General features: G+C 36.7%; 1 protein-coding gene across 39 annotated transcripts in view; it reads right to left on the bottom strand.

Annotated features, from left to right (window-relative positions):
* PTPRD (protein tyrosine phosphatase receptor type D) overlaps nucleotides 1-17,043 on the bottom strand; it is a 540,170-nt gene that overhangs the window by 313,698 nt on the left and 209,429 nt on the right. For all 39 annotated transcript variants that reach the window (XM_027615436.2, XM_027615438.2, XM_027615450.2 and 36 more), the window contains exons 3-4: nucleotides 4,752-4,897; nucleotides 935-1,076 (exon numbers count right to left, since the gene is read on the bottom strand). In XM_027615436.2, the coding sequence (XP_027471237.1) occupies nucleotides 935-1,076; nucleotides 4,752-4,897 (288 nt within the window). The remainder of the gene's footprint in view (nucleotides 1-934; nucleotides 1,077-4,751; nucleotides 4,898-17,043) is intronic.

Here is a 17,043-nt window from a genome sequence, read left to right as displayed (position 1 = left end):
AATTTTGATCCATTTTTTCCACTTCCCTTAATCTTAAGAAAGTCTATTCTGGTAAGTGGTGGAATCAAGCAAAATGAAGTTCAAAGCAAAACACAATGAACAAACAAAAGTGTGTGTGACAAAGACATAAAGGCACAGAAGTGTTACTGTGGAGTGCCAAGTACTAGGTAAGCCAATTCGGACAATATCCTTATCTCTTCACAAAATGTTGATGCAGAGATACAAAACAGAGTATTATTAACCACTAGCCTTTATTCTCTAGTACTGCCATTCTAAAGAAAGTCTAGAAAGCAGACCCACTGTACTGGAGATCTGGCAAGTCATCTCATACTTTGGTGAAACTGTATAAGCCACGTAGCAGGACACACAGCAGGGGGCTGTTTCCACTCACTTTGCATTAACAGATGTTAGTTCAAGAAATATAAAAGAATGAAATAAAAACATATTTTTTGACATAAAGATGTAAGGTACCTTTGTTTTTCTCAATTCCTCCATTTATGAGGAACTCATCTTTAGGTAGAAGATGTTCCTTTAATTTTGCAAACATCAGTATCAACTGTGGTAATCTATAAAAAGTAGTGGCCAACTTTGGTACAAACAACCTTGTGTATGCAAGCAATGTTAACAAGAAAAGACTAGCATGTCCTGTTTCCTTTCTAAGTACTTTATCAAAAATCATAATGGTATTTGGCATTGGAAATTAGTACTTCTCTGAGATTTTCTTTTCTCTCCCTGGATAGCATTCTTCAAGACCCATAAGAAAAGGCACCCAATCTTTGTTTAAAAGTTTCACCCTTATAAACATTGTATTTAAATTCATTTCCCATTTAAGTGTCATGACAACTCTAATCTTTTTAGTGGTCCTACAAAAGAACACCAGGGATAGAGAATTTCAACAATGATACAAGCAACAACCTTGTACTTGAGTACTTACCACGCAAAACTGTGAGTCTGGTGGATACACTTATTTCTCCCACATTATTCGAGGCCACACATTCATAAATGGCCTCATCCCGCGGAGTCCGTAAGGGTTGTATTCTGAGAACTGATCCAGATCCATCGTCAAACTCTATTACCTATTAGAGGAAACAATAGCTGTCACAGGTGTTGTTACAATTGTCTACCTCTCAGCTAAACCTTAATACAGTGGTGAACCAGTCTTTTGGCTCAAAATAAACACAGCAGCATTTTAAGACTGAATTTTGATACATAGTAGTAAAACAGAATAACTGGTTTAATTTAATGAATCTTCTCCTGAACAAAAGGAAAGACATGTAACTACAAATGCAAAGTCTACTAGAAACCATCCATGATCTACTCATGAAAATATTCTAGTATGTGTATCTAGACAATTTGACCCTGTTAATTTTGCAAGAGACTTGTTGCTATGATGGATAACCTTCTCAAATTATTCTCTCACAGCATGTATGCATATGTGGATCTACTCAATAATTGGACTATAAAGTGAAGACCTAATGCATACCACCACAGACAACTCTTCTGGCTTAAAGTGTTTCATCCTGAACAGTATAGATGAGCAAACCATGAAGAGAAACTGCATAAATTTAATACTTAGGCAGCCAACGAGATGGCTTTCACAAACCAAGAGACTGATGGCATACATTCATTTTGCTATAAATCATTCCAGTATTTGTTCTAGCTTAGCATTTTCTGCATTTTTAGGGCATTTTTGCTGTAAAACAGAGGCTTGCTTCACAGGGCAGAAAATTAAAGTCCTAAAGAGTAAGCCTGAATTCACTATCATTATGGACTCTACTCTGAAGCAGTTTAGCAATCCTAGATATTTGTCAGCTAATTCAAGTACTACTTCAAAAAATGATAATGATGATGATGATGATGAAATTGATAAATATGGGTACGAAACTGTGGAGTCCTCAACTTGTCTTTTCTATAACTATACTGTGTTCTTTCAGCTGCTCACTGAGGTGCTGTGCTTTCTGGTTTTGGTGAGGTATTTTTTTGCATTTTCCTGTGACTAATAGTTCCACGTGCCTAAATTATGAATTGAGAATGCTTTGTAAACACATTTATTGGGATGCTAAATATCCTGTTTTGTGTGTAAACATGCTTATATCAACATATGGAAGAAAGATCCAATGTTTTTTTTAAATATATCCACTTCAGGTCCTTTCTGCATTCTGTTTATGTTTTAAATTCACAGAGACAGCCAAAATGCCCCACTTCCCAATGCACCACAATTTATTTTCAACTCTATTAAGCATATATTTTAGAGTGAATCCACTATGCATCATGGGAGAAAAAGTTTCATAGTTACTAGAATCTTTGACAAGTACGCCATAATTGAATATATATAAATATATTTATAAACATCTCTATATATTTTAAACATTTAATTTATAAACATTAAACATTTATATATTTATAAGCATAAATATATATATTTATAAACATATTTATAAATATATATATTTATAAACATCTCATGGCTTAATGTAGAGAAAGGTTTAAATATCCTTAATGCTTAAATTTTGATTTTTTCCAATTTTATTGAGAAATAATTGGCAAACAACACTGTATAAAGTTTAAGGCATATAACGTGATGGTTTGATTTACCTGTATTCTGCAATGACTACTACAATAGGTTTAATTAACATCCATCATCTCATATAGGTACAATAAAAAGAAAAGAAAACAATTTTTCTTCCTGTGATGAGAAGGCTTATAACCTATCTCTTAACAACTAACTGTTATGTGTCACTGTATGTTTACATTTCTGAACTATTTCCTAGAGTTAGACCTATCATCTTTCAACAAACACTATACTACACATTACATGCTAGTGTTGCAATTTCCAATTTGAAAACCTTATTTAATACCCAGTATTGATTGTGCCCTACTTACTCTAAGCCAGACATTGTATTTGCCACTGGAGATAGAAGAAGCAAAATCAGTCTCACTTAGAGCTCTCATAGGCTTTATAAACCAGCAAAACAAAAAAAAATACATATATACTATTACAGATTTTAAAGATTCTCAACCCAAGACTCAACACTATTTGATATATATGCTTCATGTAAAAATAATTTTCCTTGGCTGTGTTTATATGATTCTCATTAAGAATTATATAATGAGCAGAGCTCATGCTTTGAAATGTTTACTATTACAATTTAATCTTTGTTACAAGATTTTGTCAAGAACCTACTGTCACCAGCAAGTATGATGTCAAACTTTTCTTTGATAAAAAAATTCAATTTCATTTAAACTAAAAAAAAAAAAAATGTGTACTAAAGATCACACACACATCATTTTTTACATGATATAGGAAATATTTCTCAATGATTAAGATTTTTTTTATGTTTAATCACTGTAGGTATTTCATTTTAAAAACATAATTTTAAATTTATCATTTGTAAAACTGCAGTCTACATTTAAATTTCTACCAGTGTAATTAATTATACCCTTTATAAGGCATCTGGACCATTTATTGCTCTGTGAAACCTGGTAAAAAATGAGTAAAATCAGGCGCCTGGGTGGCTCAGATGGTTAAGCGTCTGCCTTTAGCTCAGGTCATGATCCCAGGGTCCTGGGATCGAGTCCTGAATCGGGCTCCCTGCTCCTTGGGAGCCTGCTTCTCCCTCTGCTCTCTCTCTCTCTCTCTCTCCCTCTGTCTCTCATGAATGAATACATAAAATCTTTTAAAAAAATGAGTAAAATCAAAAATGTTCTGAATTTTGTACTTGCTATATTTCTTTTAACTAGAAATTGCCTTGATTTTGCCAAGCTATGAATTAGGCTATGATGTATGTCAGAAACTCAGGTAAGAGAAAGTGAGTTTTACACTTTGGGGCAGTTTGGAGGTCTTTGTATCCTCTAAGAATCAAGCTATTCTTTTCATGTCTTAGATTTCAGGCATGTTATTGTGTGCTTCTTCCGATTTTTCTCTGCATATCTTATTACTTATTTTTCACCTCCAAAATGAGCAAATTTCTGAGCCATTAGTCTCCTTAAAAATATTCAAAATAATATCTGAATTATGCTTTATCATCTTCAAGTCACTGAGCTTTCTGGAGTAATTTGTTCAAAGGTTTAACTGCAATATCAACCTGGTTGGGTATATTCTTCCAGAGTAGTGCTTAGCCCAACAACTGGAGCTAATTTCTCATTTATTTCATGGTACTTGTAAAACACAGCTGTGAGGTGCAATGGACAGCTTCATTTGCTGCCCGGTACCCATTCCCCTTCTTCCTTGTAATAGGCACCTGAATCTCCTATAGGAAAACATTGCTTCCGCACTCCAGGCCATAGGGTTGGATGGAACCTACTTCATTCCCAGCAACAGAGGTAGATTCTGATTAACTTAAATTAATTGGCCTGTACCAATCAGTTGTCCATATACACTAGTCCAGGGACAAGCAAGTAACTCAGTAAGCGCTGGGAGCATAGGAAGCTTTCACTCATCTTCTAGCCTTGGTTGTGGGAGGATGTGAGACTCCCGCAATCTTAAGGGGAAACAGTTTGAGGATGATGCTAACAGATGGACGCCAAGAACACTGAGGCTGATACAATAAAATACAAAAGTTAGTCACCTGAACCCACAAATTCCTTTTCAAAAAGCCATTTAGAACTAAGTTTTCCAACACAAGCAACAAAAAGAAGGCCATATCTCAGTGATTAGCACACTTCATATCACAGTAAAACAAGCAATATACAAACCAAAGATAGAGCAGATACATTTTTCCCCCAGAGAAACAGAACAATGGACCTAATACCTCAAATCTCTGATTGCTGACTTTCTTTCCTTTTTTGTTCCAGACAATTTTAGGTCTTGGGTCTCCTGTAGCTTGGCAAATGAAAGAGGCAACTCCGCCAGAGACCCCTGTCTGGTCAACGGGAGTTCTTGTAAACCTTGGAGGTGCTGAAATAAACAGAGATAAACATCACAATTAGATGGAAAATTGAAATACAGCGTATTACCCCACTGCCACCACTTTCCCCACAGCCCTCAACCTCATTGAGGCCAATACATACATATAGATATGCACACACCAGGATTACAAAATTAGAAAAGCACCTTTTACTTTTAAGAGTAGTTTAAAGGGGAGGGAGGTAACTTCCTGGTCAAGATACCTGCTAGTGCTTTTATTGCTGAAATCTGTATTAAGGCAGAGATCTAATAACATCCGAAAAGCAACATCACACATTAATTTTTATTACCAGTATAAAAAAAGATCCAATTTGTCCTCTGTAACAAAATGAGCTCATCAATCAAAGTGAGTAAAATTTTAGCTCTTTGCTTTGATGCCATTATCAGGGCACTGCCAGAAAGCAGCTCTGCCACTGCTGAGCCATTAAAATTAGTGACATTTAAGAGAAATTCTAGGAAATTTTAAAGAGACAAGAAATATAGCCCTGAATTAGAAGGTTTGGCAAGAAACAGAAATACGGAAAAATGGTAAAGTGACTCCTTAACCTAAATATTGTGCTCTGCCTTACTTGAAACTTAACTTCATAATTTGCATAAAAGATGAGTCAAGAAGACTCCAAAGTCATGGGGGGGGGAAGGAATTCCTGTTAAAAAAAAAGATGTAAACTTTAAGATTCCTAAAGATGAAAGGCTAGAAGTTAGAGGGTTTTTAAATGTTCTCTACTTCCTTAAAATGTTCCTAACATTCATCCTTTCTCTTCAAAACCTACTTATTATCCATCTTGCATTTCCAGATCTAGAAATCTATTTATGAGAATTAAATAAAATGAAGATGGGTATTTATGCACAAAGATATCTATTATGCCATTTATTTAGCAAAGATTATGTATACCCTAAATATGAAATAAAATTGGAATTGACAGTGAAATGAACTATGGCATGATGATAGAACATCAAACAGTCAAAGTTATATTGATAAAGTTTTTATAATATGACATGAGAAATACTTGTGATTCAATGATAAGCCACAAAAACATCATACAATTCGATATGGGGTATCAGATAATAAAGAAAAATGCACCCCCAAAAAGATGAGACAAAACATGCCAAAATACCAGTGGTGGTTTGGGGGAGAAGGTATATTCATTATTTTTCCTACTTCTTTACATTTTTCTCACATCCTTGAGTTTTTGCAGTTATGTTGCAATTAAATTTTTTTAATTCAAAAGCATCTTACTTTTCCATTTCATTTTCTTATTTCTATTACAAATTTCCTCTCCTACTGTTTTTCAGTTAAATGCTATTGAAAAATGGTTTTAAGCAACTGTAGCTAACATTTATTTTGAAAATAATCCTTAGATTTTAAGAAAGAAGAAAATAACAAAGTTCATCACTGTTTGCTCATCACCATATTTTCTCTGCCGTGTTTTCATGTTTCCCACGTGATGCTCTTGCTGGCTTGATGGTGTGTTCTGACTCTGATCTTGGTTTTCCTGGAGTGAAGGAGGCCAGACTCACATCTCAGCTCTCCCATAATGTATATGTATCATCTTGGAGAAAAAATGTCTCACTTTCCTGTTTCTGTTTTTTTTTTTAAGATTTAATTTATTTATTTGAGAGAGTAAGCATGCCTGCGAGAGAGAGCACAAGGGTGGGGAGAAGTAGAGGGAGAAGAAGAGAGAGAATCTCAAGCAGTCTCCATGCTGAGTACAAAGCCTGACATGGAGCTCAATCTCACAACTCCGAGACCATGACCTGAGGTGAAATCAAGAATTGGATCCTTAACTGATTGAGCCAGCTAGGTGCTCCCTAACTTCCCTATTTCTTAACTGTAAAAATATGAAATGTAAAATAAATTATTTTTCAGAGATCCCTTCCAGTCTTAAGGTTTCTAGCTTAGTGTATCATCTCCACGATGAGAGAAAGAAAGAAGAGTGGGGAGAGGCATTTTTGCAATGTTAGTGCTGGAAAATGAGTCTCCACCTCATCAGCAAATTCAACTTAGTGATAGTAGAACTAGTGGGAATACAGGTCCCTCTTTGTTCAGGAATACTAGGAAAGAGAGCAGGCTCCCACAGCCCTGCTCTCTATCACATCCTACAACATCTCTTGGTAGCAGTACAAACTAGATGATTACCAGAACTGCTGGAAGTACTTAAAATGATTTGAAATGACTAACAGTGAGAAGAATAAAAAACACTGTACACTGATGTCACTTTTCTGGAAACAAACAAACAAAAATGATATTAGAAGTGTTTATGTTTTTCATTCTGCTATTGCAAACAATATAAATTGATAATAACCACACACTTGTCAGCAACTAATATGAAAACTATAATCATGCAATTAAAATTCTTAGGGAATTTCCCTGGAAAAATAAAATGTATTGCATTGCTATGTTAAATGGTACAATACTGTCATTTTTGGAACCTTCCTCTTCAAAGTACATAGTTTAAAAATTGTTGACCCTGAATGAAAATGAATTTTAACATGTTTTCTCCTTTAACTTCCATTTTGAAATTTCTTGCAAGAATGTGTGAATGAGGTAAAGGCTATGGTATAAAATGACTATGTACTAACCAGAAATTAAGTAAATCTAGAATATAGGATGCTATTCTTCTTGCACCTGGTTTTGTTTTGTTTGTTTTTTTAAGGGATAGCATCCTATTTCTCATCACACACACACACAAAAAGGAGGAAATATGGAGATTCTGACACTCTACAAATAGGCAATGACTACTAGAACAAGTGCTTCCTTAAATCTTGGTAAGTGGGGGCACTAAGGAGTCAAATTACTATTAAACATAGAAATCTGACTTCTAAAGAATTAAAAAAATTCATGGAAACAAATGAAAATGAAAACACAACTGTTCAAAATCTTTGGGATACAGCAAAGGCAGTCCTGAGAGGAAAGTATATAGCAATACAAGCCTTTCTCAAGAAACAAGAAAGGTCTCAAATACACAACCTAACCCTACACCTAAAGGAGCTGGAGAAAGAACAGCAAATAAAGCCTAAACCCAGCAGGAGAAGAGAAATCATAAAGATCAGAGCAGATATCAATGAACTAGAAACCAAAAGAACAGTAGAACAGATCAACAAAACTAGGAGCTGGTTCTTTGAAAGAATTAACAAGATTGATAAACCCCTGGCCAGACTGATCAAAAAGAAAAGAGAAATGACCCAAACCAACAAAATCATGAATGAAAGAGGAGAGATCACAAACAACACCAAAGAAATAAAAACAATTATAAGAACATATTATGAGCAACTCTCTGCCAGCAAATTAGATAACCTGGAAGAAATGGGTGCATTCCTAGAGATGTATCAACTACCAAAATTGAACCAGGAAGAAATAGAAAACCTGAACAGTCCTATAACCACGAAGGCAATGGAAGTAGTCATCAAAAACCTCCCAAGAAACCAAAGCCCAGGGCCAGATGGTTTCCCAGGGGAATTCTATCAGACATTTAAAGAAGAATTAATACCTATTCTCCTGAAACTGTTCCAAACAATAGAAATGGAAGGAAAACTTCCAAACTCATTTTATGAGGCCAGCATTACCTTGATCCCAAAACCAGACAAAGACCCCATCAAAAAGGAGAATTACAGACCAATATCCCTGATGAACATGGATGCAAAAATTCTCACCAAAATACTAGCCAATAGGACCCAACAGTACATTAAAAGGATTATTCACCACGACCAAGTGGGATTTATCCCTGGGCTGCAAGGCTGGTTCAACATCCGCAAATCAATCAACGTGATACAATACATTAACAAAAGAAAGAACAAGAATCATATGATCCTCTCAATAGATGCAGAAAAAGCATTTGACAAAGTACAGCATCCTTTCTTGATCAAAACTCTTCAGAGTATAGGGTTAGAGGGTACATACCTCAATATCATAAAAGCCATCTATGAAAAACCTACAGCGAATATCACTCTCAATGGGGAAAGGCTGAGAGCTTTTCCCCTAAGGTCAGGAACGCGGCAGGGATGTCCACTCTCACCACTGCTATTCAACATAGTATTAGAAGTCCTAGCCACAGCAATCAGACAACAAAAAGAAATCAAAGGCATCCAAATTGACAAAGAGGAAGTCAAACTCTCACTCTTTGCAGATGATATGATACTCTATGTGGAAAACCCAAAAGACTCCACCCCAAAACTGCTAGAACTCATACAGGAATTCAGTAAAGTAGCAGGATATAAAATCAATGCACAGAAATCAGTGGCATTCCTATACACCAACAACAAGACAGAAGAGAGACAAATCAAGGAGTTGATCCCATTCACAATTGCACCCAAAACCATTAGATACCTAGGAATAAATTTAATCAAAGAGGCAAAGGATGTGTACTCAGAAAACTATAAAATACTCATGAAAGAAATTGAAGAAGACACAAAGAAATGGAAAAATGTTCCATGCTCATGGATTGGGAGAACCAACATTGTGAAGATGTCAATGCTACCTAGAGCAATCTACACATTCAATGCAATCCCCATCAAAATACCATCCACTTTTTTCAAAGAAATGGAACAAATAATCCTAAAATTTGTATGGAACCAGAAGAGACCCCGAATAGCCAGAGGAATATTGAAAAAGAAAAGCAAAGCTGGCGGCATCACAATTCCGGACTTCCAGCTCTATTACAAAGCTGTCATCATCAAGACAGTATGGTACTGGCACAAAAACAGACACATCGATCAATGGAACAGAATCGAGAGCCCAGAAATGGACCCTCAACTCTATGGTCAACTTATCTTTGACAAAGCAGGAAAGAATGTCCAATGGAAAAAAGACAGTCTCTTCAACAAATGGTGTTGGGAAAACTGGACAGCCACATGCAGAAGAATGAAACTGGACCATTTCCTTACACCACACACAAAAATAGACTCCAAATGGTTGAAAGACCTAAACGTGAGACAGGAGTCCATCAAAATCCTAAAGGAGAACACAGGTAGCCACTTTTTCGACCTCAGCTGCAGCAACTTCTTCCTAGATACATCGCCAAAGGCACGGGAAGCCAGGGCAAAAATGAACTATTGGGATTTCATCAAGATAAAAAGCTTTTGCATGCAAAAGAAACAGTCCACAAAACCAAAAGACAACCGACAGAATGGGAGAAAATATTTGAAAATGACATATCAGATAAAGGGCTAGTATCCAAAATCTATAAAGAACTTATCAAACTCAACACCCAAAGAACAAATAATCCAATCAAGAAATGGGCAGAAGACATGAACAGACATTTTTCCAAAGAAGACAACCAAATGGCCAACAGGCACATGAAAAAGTGCTCAACATTGCTCGGCATCAGGGAAATCCAAATCAAAACCTCGATGAGATACCACCTCACACCCCTCAGAATGGCTAAAATTAACAAGTCAGGGAATGACAGATGTTGGCGGGGATGTGAAGAAAGGGGAACCCTCCTATACTGTTGGTGGGAATGCAAGCTGGTGCAACCACTCTGGAAAACAGTATGGAGGTTCCTCACACAGTTGAAATTAGAGCTACCATTCGATCCAGCAATTGCACTACTGGGTATTTACCACAAAGATACAAATGTAGGGACCCGAAGGGGTACGTGCACCCCAATGTTTATAGCAGCAATGTCCACCATAGCCAAACTGTGGAAAGAGCCAAGATGTCCATCGACAGACGAATGGATAAAGAAGATGTGGTATATATACACAATGGAATATTATGCAGCCATCAAAAGGAAAGAGATCTTGCCATTTGCAACGACGTGGATGGAACTGGAGGGTGTTATGCTGAGTGAAATAAGTCAATCAGAGAAAGACATGTATCATATGACCTCACTCATATGAGCAATTCTTAGTCTCAGGAAACAAACTGAGTGTTACTGGAGTGGTTGGGGGTGGGAGGGTGATAGACATTGGGGAGGGTATGTGCTACGGTGAGTGCTGTGAATTGTGCAAGACTGTTGAATCACAGATCTGTACTTCTGAAACAAATAACGCAACATATTTTAAGAAAAACGAAAAAGAAGAAGATAGCAGGAGAGGAAGAATGAAGGGGAGTAAGTCAGAGGGGGAGACGAACCATGAGAGATGATGGACTCCGAAAAACAAACTGAGGGTTCTAGAGGGGAGGAGGGTGGGGGATGGGTTAGCCTCGTGATGGGTATTAAAGAGGGCACATTCTGCATGGAGCACTGGGTGTTATGAAGAAACAATGAATCATGGAACACTACATCAAAAACTAATGATGTAATATATGGTGATTAACATAACAATAAAAAATTTAAAAAAAACATACAAATCTGACTTCTAAATGGAAAGCACAGAAGGCAAATCCCCCCATATTCTCAGGGAGGTGATGTGACTACCATTCCAATGTTCAGATGTGTTTCTCGCTTACCTTCCTTTTCTGTTCATACCTGAAGTCTTCATGCTAATATTCACAAATAATCAAATCTGCAGTATTATGACCACTGGATGCTGCTATAAAGATTTTATTTTTGGAGATGAGGTCAAGTAATGAAATTAACCTATTGAACTGTGGAAATTTTATTAAAATAACCAGTTAGAATCTGCTTCAGATCTGGGACTATTTTCTTAAATCCTACTAAATACAACTATAGTGACTCAGTATTCTTCAAAAAAAAGTACTGAAAATGGTCCTTAAATGTATTATTTGTAAACAAGAAATGAAATTGATCACACTACCTTAAAAAAAAGGTATATCAAGTGTATGTACACAGAGCTTTTTATTTTTTTAATATGAAAGACATTAGTCTTCACAGACAAGAAAATCATGACTTTCTCATGGGATCTGATGTCAGTTTTTCTACATGTGCTCACAAAATCTAAACTGCAAAAGGATAAATGCCATCATTCTATGATACAAAGTTTAGTTTCTAGATATGTAGTAAAATGCCTTCAGTGAGCATGACTGTTGCAAAAATAATCATCTTGGCTAGTCAAGCTCTAAGACTGATGCTGTCAATGCAAGGCAGCCAGCCAAAGGAAAGAAATGAGAAAGAGAGAAAACCAAACTTAATAACTCCAACAAATGCTTGAGGCAAGTAAAAGTGTTTATTCTCAGAGGCGTATAATAAAACATAGCACCACTTTCTCCTCTCTAATATCTCAGCTTACTAAAAGAAACGAAATGAATCTTCTGCCTTCTTTTGTCATGGATATTACCCAAATTTAGGTCAGACTCTGAAGATAGGAAGAGAAGAGAATCCACATAAAAGCATAAAACAAAGACTGCTACTAAAAAAACACACAATATGACAGCCTCAGGTCTGAATAATCAAAATCCCCATGTTTATCCCATGAGATACACTTGGAGATACACCAAATATTACACTTGGTCTAACAAAAAGAGAGAGAGAGAGAGAGAGAAATATCAAGAGCTTAAAGATGGAAAGACATTAAAACTTTACAGGCACCAGTACTTAGGCACCGTTCTGTTATTACAGCTGACCGCCATTGCTATCCACCTAAAGCTGCCAGCCTTGCACTTTGCAAATACATTTCTAATCAAGCTGGTTTTGACAAGTGAGGAGTATGACCTTTCATTAAACTAATGCTGGGCACTACAGAGGTCAAATTAGTGTTAGACCCAGAAAGTCTGTTTTCTAAATGGAAAACAGAAAAGCTAAACATGCATATGAGTCAGAACAGAGGCATGACTGATATTCTAGAACATGCCTGCCATGCTCAATTGCTGTTTTCAAAGACTATGCATTCTCAGGATACAGACACTTAGCTCTGGGAATCTGGTAGATTATTCTTCCCTACACATCTCAAACCGCAGATGGATTTTTGCTTCTAAGAGGTTAGTTTGTTTCTTTAAATATAACCAATGCACAGTACCTTTGCATCTAATGATCGTAATATTTTGAAACCATATCAGGTTTCAAGTTGTTAGGCTCTCTGAAAACAAGGAGATAAGCTTAATGAACAGTTATTGTTATTAAATTAAGGGGACAGATCCTACCAAGACCAGCAAGCTGCCTTTGACCATCCTTAACAAAGTGCTCTGTCAAGGACAAAATTCTCCCCTTAGTACACTATATTAGATAGAGCTAGACATTAATGGGGGAGAACCATTGAAATCTACTAGTAACATCCATGCAAGAAAGGAATTTATGAGAAATTCTTAAAGGTTAAGAAGACAACTCAGATTTGCAGTAACTTGATTGGCCAACTGAGAATCACTTAAAAACCGATTCACAGAAAGGACTACACACTACAAAACGGAAAGGAAGAAATGAGAGTGCCATTTGTCTAATTTAATTCTAATGAATAAGCCGCTTCTGCAGACATCAAGGAAATATGACAAATGAGGAACAAAACTAACAGCATGTAACTAATTGGCTTTGTTTCTTTCAGCTGATTAACATTTCCTTAAATAGAGAGTTCTGATTTTAAAGGGGTATTTGTCATAATAATGTACTTAAAATCTTGAAAGGGGAAGGTTAATGATGCTATTTAATGATACTAAGGGAGAGGATGAGGGAATGTTCAGTAGGAATATGTAGGTAGTTCTGTCCTTAGGAATCTGCCTCCTCCCAAAAAGGTGTCTGTAGAATTTATGAGACTGTCAACTGAACTCAATCCCATTTTTTCTTTCTCTGGAAGTACCAGGAAGGGAAGCTCAGGAAATGCAGAGCATACCAGGAGTCAGGGGTGGTTCTAAGGATGATGGCCAGGTCTGAGGGTATACGAGCTATTGGGGTTTTACAGTCCCTTCCTGCCACAACACACTCATTATCACTGCCCCAAGCACAAAGAGTGGCTAGAGTTTAGTGGATGATGAATTCTGTTATGATTCATTTGATCTCTACTGGGCAGGAATGGAGAGTGGAAAGAGTGCCTGAGATACCAGCAAAACCCCAGGGGCACATGAAAAGAAAAGAGGGAGGTCCCAAAGTTGATGCATGACTGTAAGGGAGGCAGAAGTGTGGCACACACATCAGGCTGAACTGGTTTCTATGGCAGATGGTCTACATAAACTGGGGCCGGTGGGGACATCTATCCTATCACACAGGATCTGAACAGGGTCATGTCTGATATCCATGGCCAACATAGACCTTCAATGTCAGAGACTTTTTCTGAGTCATCAATGATGCTGTCTTTCAATCTTATAGCCTTAAAATTTGACTTAAGAAGCATTATACTTCAAAATGGGATAAAGAAATAACAAATCTTTAGTGAATACCATGCAGTGGACTAATGTTCTATATATCTCTTGTGCAATGTTTTCCATAGTCCTGAAAGATAACAGCATTACTGCTATTTTAGAGAATTATAGAAAGCTTTACAGTACTATAAAGATTTGGAAGGAAAGAGGGGGAAAAAAGGAAAAAGAAAGGAAGGAAGGCTCCCTGAGGTTATGAGTGAGTCATGGACTTTGGAACTAATTGCGAAGCCTCAATATTCTTACTGTGCCAAACTAGAAAATGGGAAGTTACAATGATAATGCATAGACAATATGGTATAATTCAATTTATTGTATATGTTCAAATCTGTTTTTTTATTATTATTATGTTATGTTAATCACCATACATTACATCATTAGTTTTTGATGTAGTGTTCCATGATTCATTGTTTGCATATAACACCCAGTGCTCCATGCAGAACGTGCCCTCCTTAATACCCATCACCGGGCTAACCCATCCCCCCACACCCCTCCCCTTTAGAACTCTCAGTTTGTTTTTCAGAGTCCATAGTCTTTCATGGTTCGTCTCCCCCTCAGATTTACCCCCTTCATTCTTCCCCTCCTGCTATCTTCTTTTTTTTTTTAACATATAATGCATTATTTGTTTCAGAGGTACAGGTCTGTGATTCAACAGTCTTACACAATTCACAGCGCTCACCATAGCACATACCCTCCCCAATGTCTATCACCCAGTACCCATCCCTCCCACCCCCCCACCACTCCAACAACCCTCAGTTTGTTTCCTGAGATTAAGAATTCCTCATATCAGTGAGGTCATATATTTTAGTTGAATATATACTGACTGTTTTCTCAAGGGTTTGGCAAATACTTTGTGCTGTATTACAGCAATTATTTTCCACTTGTTAAGTGAAAAAGGTCACTCAGAAGGCTTATTGAAATTACTCTTCTAATTTCCAGGAGCCAATTTAAATCAGGGATAAATGAACTATGATGCCTAGTCAACAGACAAAAATCAATGACACAAAATTCATAAACAGATCATGTAAGTTCCAAGGTTAGTATGGTAGAATACTTCTGTATTATTCAGTATATACATTAAGTTTGTTCATGGTGGATAAAGACAAATACCCCACTGATGTTCTTGACATCAATTTCCCCTTTTCCTTTCCAAAGCATTTCAATGACATATTGTAGGTATATCTACACCATTAACTGTATTCAGCCTTAACCTTCAATTCTTTGAAAATGACTCTAAAGCAGTCCTCTATTGGGCAGACTGATGTCTGTGCCTCTGTATAACTCTCAATATTCAAGTTGACAAAGGATGGATACATACACTGACAGAAAGGAGAGGGTAAAGGAGGAGAAGGAAAAAGGGAAGGAGGATAGGAAGAAATGTGACTTACTGGAAACATTAACTTGAACTTTCCCTCAATGTCAAGTCCTCATTTCTAACTGCTTGAAAGATTGCCTTGCAGCATTCCAAAATTATTATCGTGGAAACACATCATGCCCTCCGCCTTCCCAATCCTCCTTCTCTTACTGTTTCCATTTCTCTTTGGGGCACTTCCATCCTTCCAAACACCCAGCCTTGCAGCCCTGAGCTCTTTGTCTTCTCCTCCTCCACCCCACTACCATTCAATTACTAAGTCCTATAGATTCTGCTTCTACAACATCTCACTCCTCTTTTTTCATATCCAATAACAACGACTATGATTCTCCTGTAAGATGGACATTAGAATCACTTGGGGGCCTTAAAAAAATAAAAACAAACAAACAAACAAAAAACACAAAACTATCGTGCTTAGACTCCATTTCAGACCAATTCAAATAGAAGATCAGTGGGTAGGGATGGGTAATTAATTTCCAGAGGACTCCAATGTCCAGCCAAGTTTGAGAATCACTTAACGATACCATAGTATCTAAACTTTCCCATCTGGTCACCCTCACTTCAGATATTTATTGCTACAATCAAAATTACACATTATCGATGACCCTTCTTTGCCCTTCCCACCGTATTCTTTGACGTTTGTAAAAATGCATCTATGATTAAATCTCTTTTCCAGTCAAAAGAAACATAAAAATAAATGAGTTTTAATAGCTTGCTACTGTCAAATAAACCCAGAAATTTTGTTTGGCTCTTAAGATCTTTCAAAGCTGCTGCCAACCTATTTTTCCCAAATATGTTTTACCTTTGCTCATCAAGAACCTAGAATTCCCTGCCTCAGTGTCCTAGTATATGCTATTCCCTTGTGCAAAATGTTTTCTGTCCCATTTCTGAATTTATAGAAATTTTCCATTTTCAATCCCAAGAAATATCTTGAAGCTTTCTTTGAGCCTCCCATGTGGATGAAATCTGTTCTTATTTTATCTCTTATTGTATCTCTTTTATGAGTTAGAACAGTCTATATTTTATTATAGCTATTTTATGCTCATGTATTTCTCTCCCTTCACATTAATTGAACCTTGAGAGAAGCATTTGTGACCTGGTCATCTCTGAAGTCCCATAGCTCCTATTCTTTCCTGGCACATAGTAGGTGTTCACTGCATACACAGACTTGATAAAAAGCTCTCCAAGGTTCTATACCCCCCAATCCTTGGCTATACATTTTTGAGTATTTTGTATGGATAATAATATTGTAAAAATGATTACTGTGCCTCTATTTGAATTATGTTTGCTTATAGAATCAATTAGCTGCAGAGTGCAAACTTTATGTAATACACATTGACACTGTAAAACACTGATGTGACACGGTGGGAGACTGATGGAACCAACCAGGTCCTAAGTTGTCAAAATGTAGCATAACCAAATCACACATTCATGTGCCTGCCTTAGGACTGACTTCAGATGAAGTATAACAACTCAATGGACCTCAAGCTCTTTTATGAATTCACTCCACCTCATTGTTATCACATTGTTATCCTCCTCTCTGACTCTTATTGTGCTTTTCATTTTTAAGTAAGATGACCT

Source organism: Zalophus californianus, chromosome 13 (genome assembly GCF_009762305.2).
Source record: "Zalophus californianus isolate mZalCal1 chromosome 13, mZalCal1.pri.v2, whole genome shotgun sequence".
Classification (NCBI taxonomy): Eukaryota; Metazoa; Chordata; class Mammalia; order Carnivora; family Otariidae; genus Zalophus; species Zalophus californianus.
The sequence above is the reverse complement of the archived record's forward strand: the minus strand, read 5'-3'. Positions and strand labels throughout refer to the sequence as shown.